Source organism: Vicugna pacos, chromosome 24 (assembly GCF_048564905.1).
Source record: "Vicugna pacos chromosome 24, VicPac4, whole genome shotgun sequence".
NCBI lineage: Eukaryota > Metazoa > Chordata > Mammalia > Artiodactyla > Camelidae > Vicugna > Vicugna pacos.
This window is the reverse complement of record NC_133010.1, coordinates 26,521,890-26,541,446: the sequence shown is the minus strand read 5'-3', so window position 1 is coordinate 26,541,446 and position 19,557 is coordinate 26,521,890. Positions and strand designations below refer to the sequence as shown.

General features: G+C 47.3%; 1 protein-coding gene across 1 annotated transcript in view; it reads right to left on the bottom strand.

Annotated features, from left to right (window-relative positions):
• Positions 1 to 19,557, bottom strand: part of RAB31 (RAB31, member RAS oncogene family) — an 80,595-nt gene that overhangs the window by 18,565 nt on the left and 42,473 nt on the right. The window contains exons 4-5 of the mRNA XM_072949262.1: positions 12,788 to 12,859; positions 11,636 to 11,742 (exon numbers count right to left, since the gene is read on the bottom strand). Coding sequence (XP_072805363.1) covers positions 11,636 to 11,742; positions 12,788 to 12,859 — 179 coding nt within the window. The remainder of the gene's footprint in view (positions 1 to 11,635; positions 11,743 to 12,787; positions 12,860 to 19,557) is intronic.

Below are 19,557 nucleotides of genomic sequence, written 5' to 3'. Positions count from 1 at the left end.
GAAAGTGAAAGGGGAAAGAATATTGTATCTTCTAAGAAAATCCCCAGGAACAAAAGCTTACCCCTCTGCCTAATCACACATCAGTGGATGACTTTTTCGAACATCCCTCCCTGACCCCCTAGAGAAATTTAGCGTGAGCCCTGCAGTTCTGGATTCGAGTCAGAGGCATCAACACAAGCGTGTGTTTCTCTTAACGCAGATGCAGATTGATACCTACAGAAATAATTACAGATAAGTGTACAAACTCAAGTTAGCTAGCACGCATACATACGCTTCCTAGCTCTGCTCACTAAGACGGCCTAGACTCAAGGACACCCTAGCAGCAATGAGCACACCCAGCCCAGATCTTGGTTTCTAAATATCCTCCGTCAATAAAAGGAATGAGGGCTGCTTGGAGAAATCGCTGAGTCATGGGCTGTGCCTAAAACATACAAGACAAGCCTGGAACACCTAATTTTGGCAAAAAGTAGGGAAGTGCCCCAAAACGAAAACAATGGGCCTATGTTAAAGGGACACAGGAGCCAACAGAAAGGTCTCCTGTGGCCAAAGTTGGAGCAATTTGAGCAAAAATTAAATGACACAATATTGCATTATAACTTAAAGTACAAAATAAATATCCATGAGTCCACACTGATAAAAATGAATGACTGAATAAATCAATGGGGGGGGGACACAAATTTCAGCTGCAGAAGATTAATTATTACAAATAACTGATGCAGGTACTCCTCCCCGGAGGCAGTGGCGCCGAGTGAGGGCTGTGCACAGGAACAAAGTGCACAGGAAGGAAGCGGGGGGCTGCACAGCAGAGAAACCTGACGGCCGCTCCCTCAGCCGGGGGTCAAGGTCAGCACCATCAGGGATGACGAGTCACGCTGATAACGTGAACCCTGCGATGTTTAATTAATAACCAAGCGGTGAAAGTAGCATGTCCCCACTGTGGTCTCTCTCTCCAAACCACATACCCCGAGTCTAATAGTCAGGAACGGATTCCACAAACCCCAGCTGAGACGGAGTCTCCAAACTGTCTGACTAGGACTGAACACTGTCAAGGTCACGGAGAACAAAGGAGTCTGAGGAACTGTCACTGCCCAAAGGGTCCTAACAAGATATGAGAGTGGAGGGCACAGCTCAGTGGGAAAGTACGTGCTCAGCACGCACGAGGTCCTGGGTCCAATCCCCAGTCCCTCCTCTAAAAATAAGTAAATAACCCTAATTACCTCCGCACAAAATTAAAAAAATAAAAAGCTATGACGACTGAATCCACTACGCTGTTCTGGATGGGGTCCCAGAACAAAGAGGGACGTCGAGGGGAAAAGTAACAAGACTGCGTAAAGCATGGGCTGCAGTTAATAATAAAGTATCAACGTTGCTCGTTAGTTGTGATAAATGTGCCACAGTTGTTAACGTGAGATGTTAGCAACAGGGGAAACTGGATGGGGGCATGTGGGAATTCTGCACCATCTTTGCAACTTTTCTGTAAATAGCAAACTATTCTAAAATAAAGTTTATTTAAATATTTTCAAAATTGGCCATAAAAATAAACATTCCCCAACACGCACACCTTCCCCACATGTAGACTTGGGCCCCACACTCTCCTAATCTCCACTGGACCACAGCACACACATCCACCCCATGCACTCTCCCGAAACCTTCTCTGGGCCCAACCGATATTGGCTAGAGGGATCCCAGATTGAAAGTCCAAAACCGTCTATCCAGACGACAAAGCTGTGGTGGTGCAGTCCATGCAGCACAGGCCTGAGGCGGGCGAGGCAGCCAGGGGGCAGAGCAGAGCGCCCTGGACACGGCCGTGCGCGCCGGGCACCCGCGCGGGGACCGCACCGCATCGGGGGGAGAGAGCGGGCCTCGCCACCACCGCCGCCGACTCCGCTGGATGCCTCCCCAGGAGAAACCAAGCAGCAGATACACAAACCAATGCCGTGTGACTCACAGTCGGACAGAAATCAGAACCGTAACGGTTGAAAAGGCAGTCAACATAAGGGAACATCTGTATGCTCTTAGGGGTTTGGAAAGATTTCTTAAATAAGACTCACCCTTCCTCCCTCCCCCCTCCCCCCAAAAAAGCATAAAGGAGAAAATGGATAAATCCTCTTACATAGGAATGACGGGCTTCTGATGGTGCAAAGGCAATGTAAAGAGAGTGGGAAGACAGGCATAAATTTGAAGAAGCTATTTTGACACATACCATCAAATATATATGCATTTACACATATGCAAATTCTGTGAGTAATTATATGCATATGTGCACACATTGAATAAACAGGATTAAGGCAAATAACCCAATAGAAAAAGTGGCAAAGACCTGAACAGGCTCTTCATACAAGGGGAGACGTGAATGGCCAGTAAGCACATAAAAACACCCAGCGTCGCTGGTAACCGGGGACATGCAAACTGAAATTCTCATCAGGTCCCCGCAGCCTGAGTCTCAGAGTACCCAGCCATGCGCGGGCGGGGAGCAGCAGGCAGTCTCCACGCCACCGTGCCCACGGCGGAAAGCCCCGGCGTCACCGAGTAAACCCGAGCAGGCACCCACCCCGAGACTCGGCAGTGAGACTCAGACCCACGCACCGAGAGGAACGCTTGCACCTGGCACTACGCGACATGCAAGAATGCTGGGGAGCAGTGTGCACGACAAGAAGCCGGAAGCAACTCCAAAACCATCGGCTGCAGGATGGACAGCTAAGCCGCGTGGTCCTCGTCAGCGCACCTGTGTCAGGATGAGTCCCCCAACCCTCATGTGACACCCGCGGGGTTAGTCCATTTATGCAAAGTCCCCAAATCCGCAAGCCAAGATCTACGCTTTAGAAGTGCAAACAAGGGCGGCAAAGTAGAAAGAAAGAAAGAAAGAATGAGGTGATTATCATGGAAGTCAGGCAGCGGCTGCTTCTGGATGGAGAGATGGGACTGGGGAGGGAGGTCACTCATAGGTACACAGCTGTTCATTTTACTCTTTAAAATTCATATTGTTCTTGAAAACACGCAAGTGTTTCAGGTGTACTTTAAAGACTGCTTTCCATTCTTTATAAATTTATATGTACACTACTCTTGGCTCCCCCAAGTCAGAGTCAATAGCTCTAAGGATATATTTTCTTCTCTTTTCATGTATTTCCCATAGTAATCTGTGCCACACAAAAGGACCACCAAACCTCATGGGCTGATGGAATAACTGGGAGGATAAATTATCCTCCTCCTACCCCAGCCTGGGTTCACTCCTACCCCCAGCTGCTCCCCTCCTGGAGCACAACCTCTAATCTGGGAAAAAATTCTTGACTCACAGGCAGCCTCCCGACCACTCTCTCTCCATGTTTCTCTTAGAGATACGAGAAGTGTTGGTCTGAGGTCGCAGAGTCAGGGTTCCATTCCTGATTATCTCCAGGGCTGTATGTAAGGAGGTGGGTGGAACCCTGGGCAAAGAGGATCCGGGATAGAGGAGCCATCCCTGGGCCATCACCCCCGCCGCTCCCACCCCCAGTCACCACCACCACTTGGGGTGGGTAACTTCCCACTGCTACCATTTGCAAAATAAAATAAATTAGGGCCAAGGAGCCTTCTCCTATCAGCACCTCTGCACAATCACTCCTTCAGCCTCTCCAACTCACTCGCAGCCCTAAACATGCTAGTGATGGGTGGGATTCCAAGGCAAGGTCAACAGGAGACCCCTGAGCTTGAAGAGCAGGTCAAATTAGAATCACTGTGGGGTGGGACAGCGCAGTGGTAGAGTGCCTGCTTAGCATGTACGAGGTCCTGGGTCCAATCCCCAATACTTTCATTAAAAAAAAAAAGAAAAGAAATTTTAAAAATTAAAAAAAAAAAAGAATCCATTCGAGGCAGGCCAATGTCTAAGTGGTCAAGAAAGGCAGGAAGGGCTCCTCATCTGGAGAGGTCAAAGGAGGTTTGTGCAGTCGAGGTTGCACAGTCAGGAAGAGCAGATGAGGCAAAGCAGACAGAACGGAGCCTGCTCTGAGGGAAGGTGTGGTGCGAGGAGTTTCTCCAGTAAATCACTTATTACAATGGCTGCAGACCACGGCGTGCTTGCATGGCTGATGGGGAACGCCAAGGGGGTAATTCTGGTTGAATGGTTGGGGTAGGACAAGATATCCTCTTCTTCCTCTAACCTGGACACCTGCTGGACCCTTCCCCGATCGCTGATTAAAGCAGATGGTCCCGAAGATACCTGCTGCCTCCCTCATGAAGGCACCACGGCCAGGTGATCCTAACCCCTGGCGCAAGCCAAGGCAACTGAGCACAGGTTGGGCCTGAGGGGCCCCACCATCTGGGGGTGGCTGGCACGGGGCGCTGGTCCAGGGGCAGTCTGATGTTACTAGATGGAGGCAAATCAGCCCATCACATCTTTCCTCCCGACAACCACCAATGTGAAACGCGAAAGAGGGAGAAGAGGACTGGGGCTGCCTCGGAAGGCACGAGACTCTGGGTCCGCGGTGCTCCTTCCGGGCCCGGAGTGACAACTGGCCACTGTTTCTGTTCTCCGTGAGGTCCGAGGGGCGGCAGGGAGGCCCAGGCAGGTGCGGCCGGCGGTCAGATGCCCAGCGAGGTCCCGGGGCCTCCTCCTTCTTCCCTCCCATCACTCCAATCACCTAAAGCCATGCTTTCCCGAGGCCTCGGGCCACTTACGTGTAAAAGAATCGCTTACCAAGGAGCGGGGAAGGGAGGGATAAACCGCAGACACAAAGCACTATACACAAAGCAGAGAAACAACAAGGACTGCTGCACAGCACAGGGAGCTGCATCCAGTGTCTTGTAGGAACCTATAATGAGCAAGAATCTGAACATACACGTACGTACGTATGTATACGTACAACTGAATAACTCTGCTGTACACCTAAAACTAACACTGTAAATCAACTACACTTCAATAAAAAAAAATTAATTAAAAAATGCATCTGTCCCCAGCCTGCTCTTGCTAATCGAATGAGAATCTGGGGAACTGGGTCCTGGAATCTGAACTCTGACACGTGCCCCACGCGTCTTATGTTCAAACTCCCGAAGCGAGGTGACCTATTTCTTTTTTTCTTTTCCAGGTTTCTTTGCCCTAATTTTTCCAGCAGGCCCAGGACAAGGCCATGCAGTCTCCTGTAGGCCCCCCAGACTTTCTGAGAAGGTTTCTTTTCTGTCTAGACCCCAGGACAAGTGTGCCGTCCACAGAGTCGCCTGGAATTATCCCAAGGCCTCTGGTGACTTGTGCAGAAGCTCAGCATGCGTGTCCACCCCTCCTGCACCGTCCGGCTCTCTGCTCCGCCTGTCCCTGCTCCTCCTGCCCCGCGGGGCCCGCACAGTCAGCTCAGCCCAGGTTCTCTGACCTTCTTCAACCCTGTGTGTCCCTAAAATGTCCCCCACGAGCAGATGGCAGGGAGAAGGGGGCGGCCCGTCCCACAGGCCCCATCAGGAGCCACACGCTCCTCTGGGAGCTGTTACCAGAGCTTCTCTCTGAGGCCGCCCTCTCTGGGGAGGGAGACATGGGGGGAGGGCAGAAGAGGAGAGAAGTGACGCCCCCGCAGCACCTGCTGTGCGCCAGCTGGGACAGTCTTCTCACGGACAGCGTGGCCAGTTCTGCTTTGCTTCGTGGCCTCTGACTCAGAGACTACACGTGACTCCAATTTCACAATAATCTGAGCACCAGGAGGTTCTGTCTAGCATTCTTCACGGCACTCAGGGAAACCTCGTACAGAGATCACGAGTGGAAACACAAATTCCAACTGGAAACCGAGTTCTCTGGACCAGGTGCCCCGGAACACCTTTCCCCCTGGGGTGTGGCCAGACTGCTCTACCTCTGGGACATGTGTGGGTATGAACCCCACTGACCCCGTGATCGGCACCCCCACCCCGAGAGGCACTCCTGCACACAAATGCCTCCAGTGGGCTCAGCCAAGTTTGGGGAGTGAATCGCGTTTAAATTCAGCGCACGCTCAGAATACGCCAGGCACAGCTCCACTCAAGGATTTACAAGCTTACACAACGTAGTCTGTTAGGTGAGCCTGGTTCCACCTACACACACATGCACGTGCCAAATCTACAGACTTCTCTTCAATCCCCGGTGAAAAATAACGCACAGTCTTCTGGCAATTACAGAAGAGCACAGAGTTTTAGCTGAGAGTACAAGAAGGCCAGGTTCTAAATAAGGTCCAGGGTGCAGAGGCTTGGCTAGCACCCCAGAAAAATCGGACCAGCAGGCAGAATCTGGAGCAGCGGGATTGGCTGCCCAAGAACGGGATTCCACCGCCAGGGGCGGGTGTCAGCAGCAGGTGCCGGAGAGGCCCGCAGCCCCGTCGTTTACCAGACTATTTCTGTCTAGCGGGAGACAGTGCACCCTCTGGGCAAGGCCAACCCATCAGGCTTCCCCTGCCCCGCCCTCCTGAGCTGGGTTTTAATATAGCCACCCTGATTTTCTCCTGTACAGTGAGTGTGTGTGTTGGGGTGAGGGCGGTTAAATTCATCATTTGGCCACATATGTTTACAAAACTTCAGTTAATCACATATAATATATACAACATTCATGTCTATCCACACACACCACTGTCCTAATAATATTTCCTTATTATTCTGATCTAAATCCAACTTCTGTTAATCGAAATTTTTCCAGCATCTTTCCCTGGAGGTTCGTCCAGGCTGCTAGTTTAAGTGTCTGGTTCCTTTTCACTGCTGAGTAGTATTCCATGGCATGGCTGCACACACGGTGCTTGCTGAAGGACACCTGGGCTGATTCAGCTTTGAAGCTGTTACAAATAAGCCTTCTATGAATATTCATGTGCAAGTTTTTTGACGTATCAACAAAACTGACAAACTATCCGCTAGACCAAACGAGAAAAGAGAGCAGACTAAAATTCTAAAATCAGTTCTAAAAGCACAGACATCACTACTAACCTTATAAAAATGGAAAGGGTGATGGGAGACTGCCATGAAATAAGAAAACAAATTCGATAGCTTAGATAAGTGGACAACTTCCTAAAAACACATGGACTAGTCAAACTAACTCAAGAAATACTAGAAAACTTGAGCATGCCTATAGCAAGTGAAGAAATTGGATTCGTAATTAAAAATCTTTCCAGGACAAAGCCTAGGTCCACTGGCTTCACTGGTGATTTCATCAAATACCCGAAGAAGAATGAGCACCTATCCTTCACAAACTCTTCTAGAAAACAGAGAAGGAGGGAACACTTCTAAGCCCATTCTACAAGGTCTACTGCCCTGATACCAACACCCAACAGACAGGACCAAAAACAAACTACGGACCAACATCCCTCATGACTATAGACCTAAACCCCCAACAAAGTGCCAGCAAAGCCAATCCAGAAACACATGAAGGATTTGCTCACCCCAGATATGTGGGATTTATTCCAAGGATGCACAGCTAGTCCAATAATTGGTTAATAAAAATACATTATATTAACAGAATAAAGGAAAAAAAAACACACGACCATCTCAAAAGATACAGAAACAGCATGTAACAAAGCCCAACACTCATGATGAGAAAAAAACAGCCTCAACAAACTAGGAATAGAAAGGAACGCCCTCAAGCTGATGAAGAAGATCCACACGAAACCTACAGCTAACATCATACTTAACAGACGACTAAATCCTTTGCCCCTAAGATCAGGAAGAAGACAAGAATGTCCACTTTTTGTCACTGCTACTCAGCATTGTATTAGAGTGTCTACACAGGGTACTGAGACAAGAAAAAGAAATAAAAGGCACCCAGACTGGAAAGGAGGAAGTAAAATTGTCTCTATTCACCGACACCATAACCCTGCATCATAGCGAGGAATGTGCCGTAAATGAAATTAACAACCCCCCCCATTCACAATAGCATCCAAAACATAAAATACTTAGGAATAAATACAACAAAAGAAACGCACAACTTATACACTGAAAACCACAGAACATTGCTAAAAGAAATTACAGAAAACCTAAATAAAATGGAAAGACATCTCCTATTCACAGATTGGAAGAAAATATTAAGATGGTAATACCCCTAAATTGTTCTTGAGATTCAACACACTGAATCTCTAGATTCAGTTTAATTCCTATTCAAATTCCAGCTGCCCTTTTTGCAGAAGTTGAGGGGTGGATCCTCAAATTCTTATGGAAATGCAATTCGTTTTTTCTGGGTCCTCCAGAATAGTCAAACAATCTTGAAAAAGAAGGATAAAATTGGAGGACTTACCATTCCTAATTTCAAACTTCCTAAAACACGACAACAATTTAAATAATATTGTAATGCGTAAGAGGAGACGTATACGTCAACTGAATGGAATTAAGAACCCCTAAATAAGACTTTACATTTATGGTCAACAAATTTTTGACAAAAATGCCAAGAAAATTCAATGGGAAAAAAATTATCTATTCAACCAATGGTCCTGGGACAATTAAATACCCACATGGAAAAAGATTCATGTGGACCACCTAACTCACACCACTCAGTACTTAAAATGGAGGACAGATCTCAACCCAGGCACTAACACCATAAAACACTTGGAAGAAAACGTAAGGGTTAACCTTTGTGGTCTTCAATTAGACAATCACTTGAGCACAAGACACAAAAAGGAAAAATACCATAAATTGGATGTTAAGCTTTTGCACTTCAAGAGGCAAAATAAAGATTAAAAAGAGACAAGTCACAGAATGAGAGAAAACATTTACAAATCATATGTGTTCAGAATATATAAAGAACCCTCACAACTCAGTCACAAAAAGACAATTAACCCAACTAAAAATTGGAGGAAAAATCTAAAGAGATGTTTCTCCAAAGAAGGTATACATATGTCAATAAACATATGAAAAGATGTTTAACACCATTAGTCGTATAAAAATATAAAACCAAACCACAGTGAAACAACTTCCCAACCATTGGGATGGCTGTAACCAAAACACAGGTAATCACAAGTGCTGGTGAGAACGTGGAGAAACTGGAACCTCATACGTTGCTGGTAGGGATGTAAAAATGGTGTAGCCGCTTTGGAAAAGTTTGGCAGTGCCTCAAATTGTTAGACACACTGCTATCAAATGACTCCAAAATTCTACTCCTCATATAGACCCAAAAGAAATGAAAACATATATCCATACAAAATTTGTACATGATTATTCTAAGAGGCACTTTTTATAATAGCCAAAAAGTGGAAACGACTTGAATGTCAGCTGTGAGTGAGAAAATAAAAGTGGTATATCCATACAAAGGAATATTACCCAGCCATGAAAACAAATGAAGTATTGGTACATGCTACATACAACATGGATGGATCTTGAAAACATTACACTAAGTGAAAGAAGCCAGTCACTGAAGACCACATATTGTATGATTCCATTTACATAAAATGTCCAGAAAAGGCAAATTTATAAAGACAGAAAGGTAGACTAGCAGTTGCCAGAGGCTGGAAGGAGGCAGACATCGGGAATGACTGTAAGTGGGTGTGATGTTTCTTTGCAGAGTGGAAATGTTCTAAAATTAGATGTGATGATGACTACACAACTCTATAAATAGATTAAAATTCACTGAACTGTATACTTTAAAAAGATGGATTTTATGATTTGTAAACAATTGCAGTAAAATACAGTAAATGTTTAAAAAGTTTCAATTTACTAGCATCAAACCAGCCTTTCTTGTTGACTTAGTCAGAGGTTTGAAGGAGACTTACAAAGGGAATTAATTCCTTGATTCAACAACAAGAAGTAACTAAGATAATTTTGCGTGTAACAGAAGATACTTATTTGACCCTTCAAACCACAATGATAGAGGCTGGAGAAGCTACATTCAGACCTCCCTGAGGCCAAGCCAGAGGGCAGATGGTATCACCCAGGGGACGTGGACTCATGTGACAGGGGCCCCATGAAGTCACACTGGCTGTTGGAGCTGGAAGTGGTTTCGGACTGTCTCCTGGTTGGGGTGGAGCAGCTGTGAGTGACTCTGTGGTTGGAAGTGAGACAGAAGGGTTATGTGAGTGGGACATGTTGAAAACTGTGTATGGAGAAACTCAAAGAGAACGCTGTACCAGGGCACAAACAGTGAACTTACCCTGAGAAATGGTGTGGCTTTAGGTGCCGGTGGCCAAGCTCACAGAGCCCGGGCTGCACTTCTCTAGGAACTGGCCTGCTTCAAAACCACCCGCTCTCCCATTCTCATGGTTATGGTGGGAAAAATCATCTGGACTACTCACATCCCCTCCTTTGGCCACAAATGCTTTGTCATGATGCAGGGCAATCCACCCACAGCAATGTAAAAACAAGAGAGCGCCAGGCTTTCTAGAGACCGAAGACGGAACATACCAAATACCAGGGCTAATAAAGCACCCGTTTTTCACCATGTGGACACCAGTACCTTCCAATAAATTCCCATTTTTCCTGAAATTAATTTCAATTGAGTTTCAGTTCCATGTAACCAAGAGTCCTAACTAATTCCATTCACACTTAAACTGTTTTCTGCTTAAATTCTCACCCATCAGTTCTCCCAGAACACACAAGGCTTCGTTCCTCTTAAAGTCACACCTCCTCCGCAGTTCGATGGTGTGGGGTGACAGCAATGACTCTCAGCAGAGGCCGTCTCCACACCCTGCCTCTTTCCCATGACACGTTACAGGGACTTGGCGGGGAATTCAAGACGCGCAGGCGGTCTCAGGAGCACAGTAAAGCAGGCAGACTTCTGAGCTAAGTCCGGGTGTTTTAAGATTTGCCCGGCCCCCAGAGAAACGAACAGTTAAGCGGTGTTTATAGCTGTTATTATAAACCAGCTTGATGCAGCGTGATACAAAGCTTCTGAAATCCCAAAGAAGTGGAGCCGTTTGTCAAAGGCCACGTGAAGAGCTTTGCAAGCTCTATTTTGATTGTTTGCTGAACTCCGATGTCGTCATCTTTGGATCAGCAAGCATGATGTCACTGTCTTTAGGAAAGTCAACCACTCAAATGGCTGGGAATCAAATTAACCAGGGGATGGAGACAACGCAAATTCAGTCTCCTTTTTTATTTCAGTTTTATTTAGTAAAAATAGTTAGCGTATCAGGCTAGACAAAACTCCTGTCAAAGGCCTAGTCTATGCGGACTAGGTCCCTACAAACCTCTCTTCAAAAAGAGGAAGTTCAACATCTCGTGTCTCCCGCTGTTCACACACACACACACAAAGTGTTCACACGTGATGCATCGTATTCAGATCTTAGAACAAAACAGTGAGATTGCATAGACTTGACTACATCCTTAAGTTAAAGTCTAGAACTCAGACAAACGGGGATGCTATGGAACATGTCAAGAATTCGAAGTCTCCTGACCACGTGAACGTGCTGCCTACCAAAATGGTCATGGGAGTGATGATGACAAGAGTAACAGAAAAGGTAGCAATAAAAATAACAAAACCACTCAGCCCAAAGACCTCTAGCATCAGGGATGACTGTGCTGCGTGGAGATTTGACTTTAATATCCATTCCTACCTCGGCGCTCCATCAAAGCTGCCTTTCCCTAGAATTGTCCCTTAATTCTACTCGGGTTGAACCAACACAACCTCGACCCCCACAAGTGAATGACACCAGTTAAATGATGACGCCGACAACAGACCTAACCACACAGACGTTCAGGGGTGGAGGGCACTTACCACACAGCAAGTTTTTTCGATGATTCTTACCTGATGTCTGAGAGGTCACACTTGTTTCCAGCAATAGCCATGACGATGTTTTCCGGACCGTGTTCTTTTAATTCTTTCACCCATTTCTTCAAGGTATGAAATGAATCCTAAATCAAAAGTGTAAATCAATCTTAGAACAGACTCATTCACAGAGTATTTCAACCATGTAGAAACACACACCCAGCGTGAATGAACGAAGAAAAACATTTTCAGGAGGCACATGAAGATTAATGTACTAGCCTTCTCGCAGGGCAAAATTTAGTGTTAGTGAAGGTATCCACACATCGGCTGCAAAAGGTTCCTTTTCTAACACTGAAACTTGATGAGGTTAAGATAATCATATTCATAATTTTCTTCTATAAATAGCATTACTTGTAACTTACAGCCTTGGCTCGGCATGAACAAGGGTGCAGTCACAGGACTCACAATGTTCACACTTAATCAGAAAAGAAAAAGAAAATAAACACATGCGTGCGCGCATGCGCACACACACATTTTAGAGTCCTGTTTTCCTCTCTGTTCGTCACGCATAACCGACCTCCAGGAAACAGTCCAGGGAGCCACTCCATGGAGGTGAGCGGTCAGGAGCTCCCGATGGGCTCAGCGATGAGTCACTGAAGCAGCAGCCCTGAACGCTGAGTCAGCACTCCCGGGGGCCGGGGCGGGAGCAGGGTGGGGGGATGCCAGCAGACCACTGACGTTATTGGTTGGTTGGCGGACATCCTGGAGCCTCAATGTGAAAACTAAAAATACGCCCATCTCATGTGCACGCAAAGCCACCACGCTGACGTGGACGTTATCCTGGGCGTTTTAAGTTGTATGATTGAAACACCAAGAGAAAATAAGGATCTTTAATTCTAAAACATGCGAAACCTAAAAAGAATTTTCCTCTTCCTAAAACGCTGACATTCTGGAGAATGGGATTAGCAGGCGTGACCTTGCCTCTGCAAACAGACAATTTAGAAAATGTTCATCGTTTATTTCACTGAGCTACCAGATACTAAAACTCAGTATCCAGTGATCATCATCTCCCACCACCATTTTACGGACTCTCATTCCAGGCAAGACTCGGGCAGTGAGGTCTCTGCTGTGGTCGTTTCAGACAGAGAGTCACCAAAAACGTCACCTAAATTCTAGAGGGGACATTCTTACCTGCTTGGTGATGTCATACACGATGACGGCGGCAGCGGACCCGCGGTAGTACATGGGAGCCAGCGAGTGGAACTGTAGAGGAAGGAACAGCGAGTGGTTTGAGGCCACGGTGAGCACATGTCACGCAGCCCCACAGCAAACAGAGAGCCAGTATCCTGCATCATTCCTGTAGGGTCCTGGGTCCCCCCAGAAGCTCCCCAGGATTCACATCAGATCATTTTCCCTCCCCAACCGCACAGACGCCTGTGGTTTACAGACCATGAATTCATGCCGGGGCAAAGCCGAAAACAAGTGTTTTTTGAAAATGTTGCTGTCCTCCGAATTTTCTTTTCTCTACAGCTCATCACTTGTCTAAAATGATGGCCCCGGGGCACCGTCATTAGTGTGGTACAGTGGCAAGATGAAGATGTTTGCCAGGCGGACGAAGAGAGGAGGCTGGCCCGGATCACAAGACCCCAGCCGACCTCCAGGGAGGAATGCGCAGGAAGGGCAGCTCCACTCACCCTGTGGTCTGGACGGCGGCCAACCTGCAAACACCTCGTTCCAAAGGTGAACAGAGCAAGTGTCACTTATCCCCGAGCAGGACAGACTTATCCTGAGGATACACACAGGTTTTAGATGTATTCTGAAGACTGTATCTGAGTATCTTTGAACATATTTTAAGACTAGATCACAGAGGGGCTGTGAAAGATACTAAGAAAGAGATAACTCAGCTCAATAGGAAAATGAACAAAGGCTCTCTAGAGAGAGATAAATCACAGGAGAAGAGTTATAAATTGCCAATGAATATCTTAAAACATGTCCAACCGAAATAAGAGAAATGAAAACAGAAGCAACGATGGGGTAGGTATTAACTTATTGAATATTAAAAAGATTTATCACATCCAGTGTTGGTGTGGGTTTGGGGAGAGAGGCACTCTCACGTGCTCCACAGGGATGCATTTTAAGAGCTACTTATGGAAAGATGCTCAACATTGTTAATCAGCAGGGAAAAGCAAACCAAAACCACGAGATACCACCTCACACCTGTCAGAATGGCCAGCATCAAAAAGTCTGCGAATAGTAAATGCTGGAGTGGGTGTGGAGAAAAGGGAGCCCTGTGCACTGCTGCTGGCAACGTGAACTGGTGCAGCCACCACAAAAAACAGTATGGAGGGTCCTCAAGAAAGCGAAAATAGAGCTGTCATACTACCCAGCAACTCCCCTCTTCTGGATATTTACCTGAAAAATACTAACTTGAAAAGATACACTCACTCTCATGTACAGTGCTGTTTACAATACCCAAGACAAGGAAACAGCCTAAGTGTTCATCAACAGATAAATGGATCAGTAAGATACTACACACACACACACAGAGGAATACTATTCAGCCATTAAAAAGAATGAAATCTCGCCATTTGTGACATCTTGGGTGGAACTTGAGGGCATCATGCTAAGCGAAATAAGTCAGACAGAGAAAGACAAATGTCATAAGGTCTCATGTATATATGGACTCTAAAAGCAAAAACTGAACTCACAGATACAGAGAACAGAGTGGAGGCTGCCAGAGGCAGGGGTGGGGGTGGGGGAAATGAATGCAGGGGGTCAAAGTTATAAAAATAAGTAAGTCCTGGGGATGCAGCATGCAGCCGAGGCTCCACAGTTAACAGTAACATATGTATGTTTGACAGTGGCTAAGAGGGTAGATGGACAGCTTGCTGACTGTGGTCAATAATACGTGAGCCTGGAAATCTGCCAAGAGAATAGATTTCACATGTTCTCATCATTTAAAAAAAGGTCAGAGAAAATATGCTAATTAGCTTGACTAATAGCTAATTAGCATATGAGAAAATCTGCTCGTTAATGGTCATTTTGCTATGTCTACATACATGAAATCATGCTGCACACTTGAAACATACATAATCTTTATTTTAGAAAAGAGGCCTTCTTTCAAAGCTGCTGTCGGTTAATATATTAAAAGTTGGAATGTGCACATCGTTTGACCTGGAGATCCCACCTCTGTGACCCGTCCCCCACCTCACACAAGGACTCTCACCCCTGCCTGGTAAGAGGAGACATTCAAAGCAACCTAAAGGCTCAGCACAGAGAATTCATTAACGGTGTACGTACATAGTGGAATATTTACAAGCATTAGGATGATGATGAGGATTTTTATTTACAGGAAGAGATCCTTGACATACTGTTAAGTGAAAAAAAAGTCTCAGAGCAGCGTACGCAGCACACAGACCTGCGGTAAAACGCGTGTGGGTGTGCCCGTGCGTGCAGGTACGACACGGTGCTTCTCTAGACGTTACCAGCGGGATTTCTTGTGATGTGTAAGTTTTCCTTACAAGTGTCTGCTTTGTACAAATTTGTACAGTGATTTTTAAACTGAAAAAAAGCAGCCGTGTTTACTGGGGAGTGGGCTGGGGGAACTGTGGGGAAAGAAGGATGGGTTCTGAAGCTTCTCTCTGGCAAACAACAAAGCCATCATTCATGCTGACCTCCCGTGCAGTACACTTCGCTGAATAAGCACTGGCCAGACTGGGATCCCGTTTGAAACTTGGAAGCATGTCAGTCCCCGAGGTTTCCCTCTTCCTGCAGAAGGCTAGCGCGGCCTCACCAGAGGTGAGGTCCCCAGCCCCACAGCCCTTGAGCAAGTCTCCACCCCAATGAGAAAATTCCCTGGTGCCTGGGGGTTTTCGGAAAAGGGACCAGACTGGATGGGGCTCAGAATGGACCCCGGAGTTCCCAGCTGGAGGGCCTGGCCCCTTGCTCACCAGGACTCACTGAGGACAGGGCCGTTCACAATTGCTCACAGCCCAGCTCTGTGTGTCTACTGTCCTCGTAAGCATCAATAAATCTATTCTCAGTCCTTCCTTTGGCAACCCACTCCAGAGGCAGAACACAAAATCAGAACCCCTGCCATAAAGGAGGAAAAAGCCGTGTATTTTTTAAACATCCCTGCTTTGCTAATCGAAGAGAATGCATATCAAGTGTCCTTTCAGCCCAGTTATATAAAACGCTCATTTTTCCCAAATCGCTTCCATATGAGAATGACCCACTTGCACACTCGAGGTAGGAGAGCTGGTACAAAATATGTCTCTCAAAAATCAAGATACTTGTGGACTCGAGCACAAAGAGAAGCGAGCTGTGCACGTTTTCTCAGACAGAGTCCATTTCAAGCTATAAAACCAAGAACTGAATCTGAGACGGTCCCTGGGGTGCGGGCTCATGAAATACTGACTAGATCGTTGCATACGACGCATTGCTTGTTCCTTCCTTCCTCCAAATGGAATCATTTTGAAATAAATCTGTTGGTGAAACCACTTAAATGACTACATTACAGAGGACGGGGGGGTTTAATGAGTTAAAGTTCATGTCTCAGGTCCAAAACCCAGCAATGCGTTGACCAGAGGGTAATATTTGTGGAGGACAAAAAGATAAATCACCTCTAGCTACAACGTGAGACTTTCCTTCTTACAAAATATAAAACAAAAGCACCGCTGCCAGCCTCAGCACTCAGCATGACATCCCTGCACTCCCGTGGGGTCGGAATGAAGACCGAGGAGACCCTCTCATAAACGACTCTTCTAGACGCAAAGTTCACCATCAAGCAAGGTTGACAGAACTATCTCGTTTAATCTCACCTTGGAAGGTTATTGGAAAATGAGCACAGTAGACGCCAGTTCAAAATCCCTTCTTCCCTAAGTACCCAACAAAATGTCTAGAAAACCAGATTAAAGTGTTCAGGTAGCTCTCCAGTGACATTTGTCTAGAAGAAGCACAAGGAATTGTGAAAAGCCAATCTGTCCCCTCAAAAGAAATGGCTGTTTCTGTCCGGGTGTGCGTGTGGCTGCTGGTGTTTAATTGCTGGATGTCTGCAGGACGAGGGCCAGGGCAAGGCCTTCTCTGAGTTTCTAAGACCCTCAGCTGTCACAGATGGAAACTGCTTCCAGCAACCGGCAGGATGAGGGGGCCTGACCCTTCTGGGAAACTTCTGGACAATGTATTTAGAGAGCCTGGAAACGTTCACGCACTTTGCCTCAACAATTCCACTTCTAGGGGGAACGATCAGAGGTGTGGCCTCGAGGAAAGCAGAATTCATTCTAGATTCATCAGTAACCCTGACAAACTGGAACCAACCTCCCTGTCTAACCATCGGGGACTGGAAACGTGACTTTGGCTTAGCTGTCACAGGGAGTCCTGCGCAGGGGTCAAACTCGTTCTGAACAGGATGAAACGGCACGTGAGGCCAGAGGGCTGGGTGTTTCCCAAGGTCTTCTGCAGGACCCTGTGCCCTTGAAGTGTTGTTCAGAAAAAAGGTTTCTTGGCTAATTAAGTTTGAGAAATGCTACATATTTTAACAATCCCCTGGAGGTTTACAGAGTAATTTTTAAAGGCTCCGAAATTTTCCAGAGTAAAGAAAACTACTGGTTTTGGTTTTACTCAGAATTCTTCATTTATTTTTTAACCTTTTTTCTCGTAACATTTATTAACATCTAGGGACCTAGATGGGACACTGAGAACCCATCTTAGGGGTACAGCGTGAAGACTTCTAGACGCAAGACAGTCTGCTGCCCTGTGACTGGCTCTTTACTGGTTTTCGTATTTCGTAAAGCGCGGGCAGCCGTAGGGGTGGGTCGGTGGTGACAGCTAAGGTTTTCCCAGCTCTGCGACGACACTCATGGCTGAGGTAAGTCGGCTCTGGATGGAACCTCTTGCTTCTTCCGAGTGCCTTCCTGCATCACAAACCTCCCATCCTACACACACACACCCAACTCAGCACACAGTGAAGGGTGTTATTCCAGTAAACCGTCTAATCCTCTAGGCCACCCAGTCGGCTTCAGGCAAAATTCCTTAAACTTAGGTTTTTGGCATCATAAATTCCACAGCAGCAAAATTCTGCATGTCAAGAATGAGCAGTGGTGGAAAATACATGAAGTTTCCAAACAAGGACAGGCCTCAGCTGGGCTCTGCCTCCCCAAGGAGACAGCCCAGCAGAGGGCTCTGGCGTGGGGGCCTGGAACTTCAGGGGTTGGGTGTGACTTTCAGAGACACCGTCCCTGGGGAGACGCTCCGAGGCAGCCTCCGGGCCAGCGCCCCGTCAGAAATTCTCAGAACACCAGGGCCCGGACAGTCCAGGGCAGAAGCCAAAACACCTCCAAGGCCCAGCAGGATTCAAACAAAGAGGGAAGCCTGAGGAACATTCCTGACATTCCCACATTCTCAGCTGGCGAAGCTGAGTGGAAAAACCATCCCTGCCTGCTCTTTGGGCGTCATTCAGAAGAAGGAAACTTCTCTCTCCACAGAAAAGCAGAGACCTACTTAATGAGCCTACTCAGATGTCCTAAAACCTACCAGTGTGCAGAGCGGCACAGAACCCCCGTTAACAAGGCTTACGTCTCAGTGCCGTGACGGGCAGCCCACCACGTGTTTGCACTATTTCCTCATTATGAAACCATCTTAACAGGATACGTTACTTCTGCAATGGGAGGGGATTTTTCCCCCTCTGCTTTCTTTCTTTTTCACTGTGCTGACATCCAAGGGCTTCCTCAGCGTTCAGGGTCCAAAGGGTTAAAGCAGAAGCCCCACCAGGAAGCCCCCGACTCCCTGACGAGGTGCGTGCACACCTTCTACAGCAGAAAATGACAGGGCCAAACCCAAATGTCTTTCCACAAAAAGACAGTGTCAGCGTGTGGGGTGTGGGTCGGTGCCTTTATGCATACATACATCATTTTGGGTTTACTGACTTGGTTATTTTTTAAGACAGAGGCACTGGGGATGGAACCCAGGACCTGTGCGTGCAAGGCGTGCACTCTGCCACTGAGCTACACCCTCCCCCATCAGTGCCTTTGGAAAGACAAGGTAACCACCTGGCGTAATCTGATCTCTAGGATAACGGAGAAGACAGAAGTCAAGGTTTGGAGATGCTGCAGAAATTCATGTTTTTCCTATCTGTGAAAAACCCAACCACAGTGGACCTCAGCTCTCAGTCCTGCTTGCTAGCACCAGTGGGGGGTGGGGTTCCTGAAAGTCCAGACTGATGTGTGCCCCGCCTGCCCCTAAGTCAGGGCCTTTTGTCACCCGGAGCACCTGTTTCCTGCTCCTGGAGGAGACGCCAGGAAGGAGCCACGTCTCTCCGCGCTTTCTTCCTGTCTCCACATCCTTGGTCCTCTGTTCACCAACGTCCCATCATCCGGGACGGTGCCTGAGCTCCCAGATGCTCTGCCACCTCCGCCTGGGTACCCACAAAGCCTGCCCTCGCTGCAGCCACTTGGACGCCCTACCTGTGACCGCACCAACCACAGAAAACACACCCCACCCGCCAGGCGCCCAGGTCTCTGCACCGTCTCCAGGGCCAGCCGCCTGCAGACCCGGCCCAGGACCCTGCCTCGGCCCCCCTCCCTCCCGAGCCCAGGTCATCCTCCCTTGACTGGCAGTCTGGAAGCTTCCATCAGCGCATCTAGATGTTGGAGTGGCCTCCACGCTGGCCCCACAGCAGCCAGGAGGACCCGAGGTTTAACAGCTGGATTAGGCTATTTATTTACATTACCATCCAGTCTCATTCTAACTTTTTCTTGTGGAAATTTTCACACGTGCACACAAGGAGGGAGCATCGTGTAACGCACCAGAGGGCTCGCCCCCTAGCCTCAACGTCCCTTAGACACCAGCCCTGCATCCTGATCCCCTCCTCACCGCCCTCCCCGTCCACCCTCTGCAGCAGACACCCAACATCACACTATGTTAACTGTAAAGCAGAGCGACTTTTCCTTCAAATGTAAGTCAGA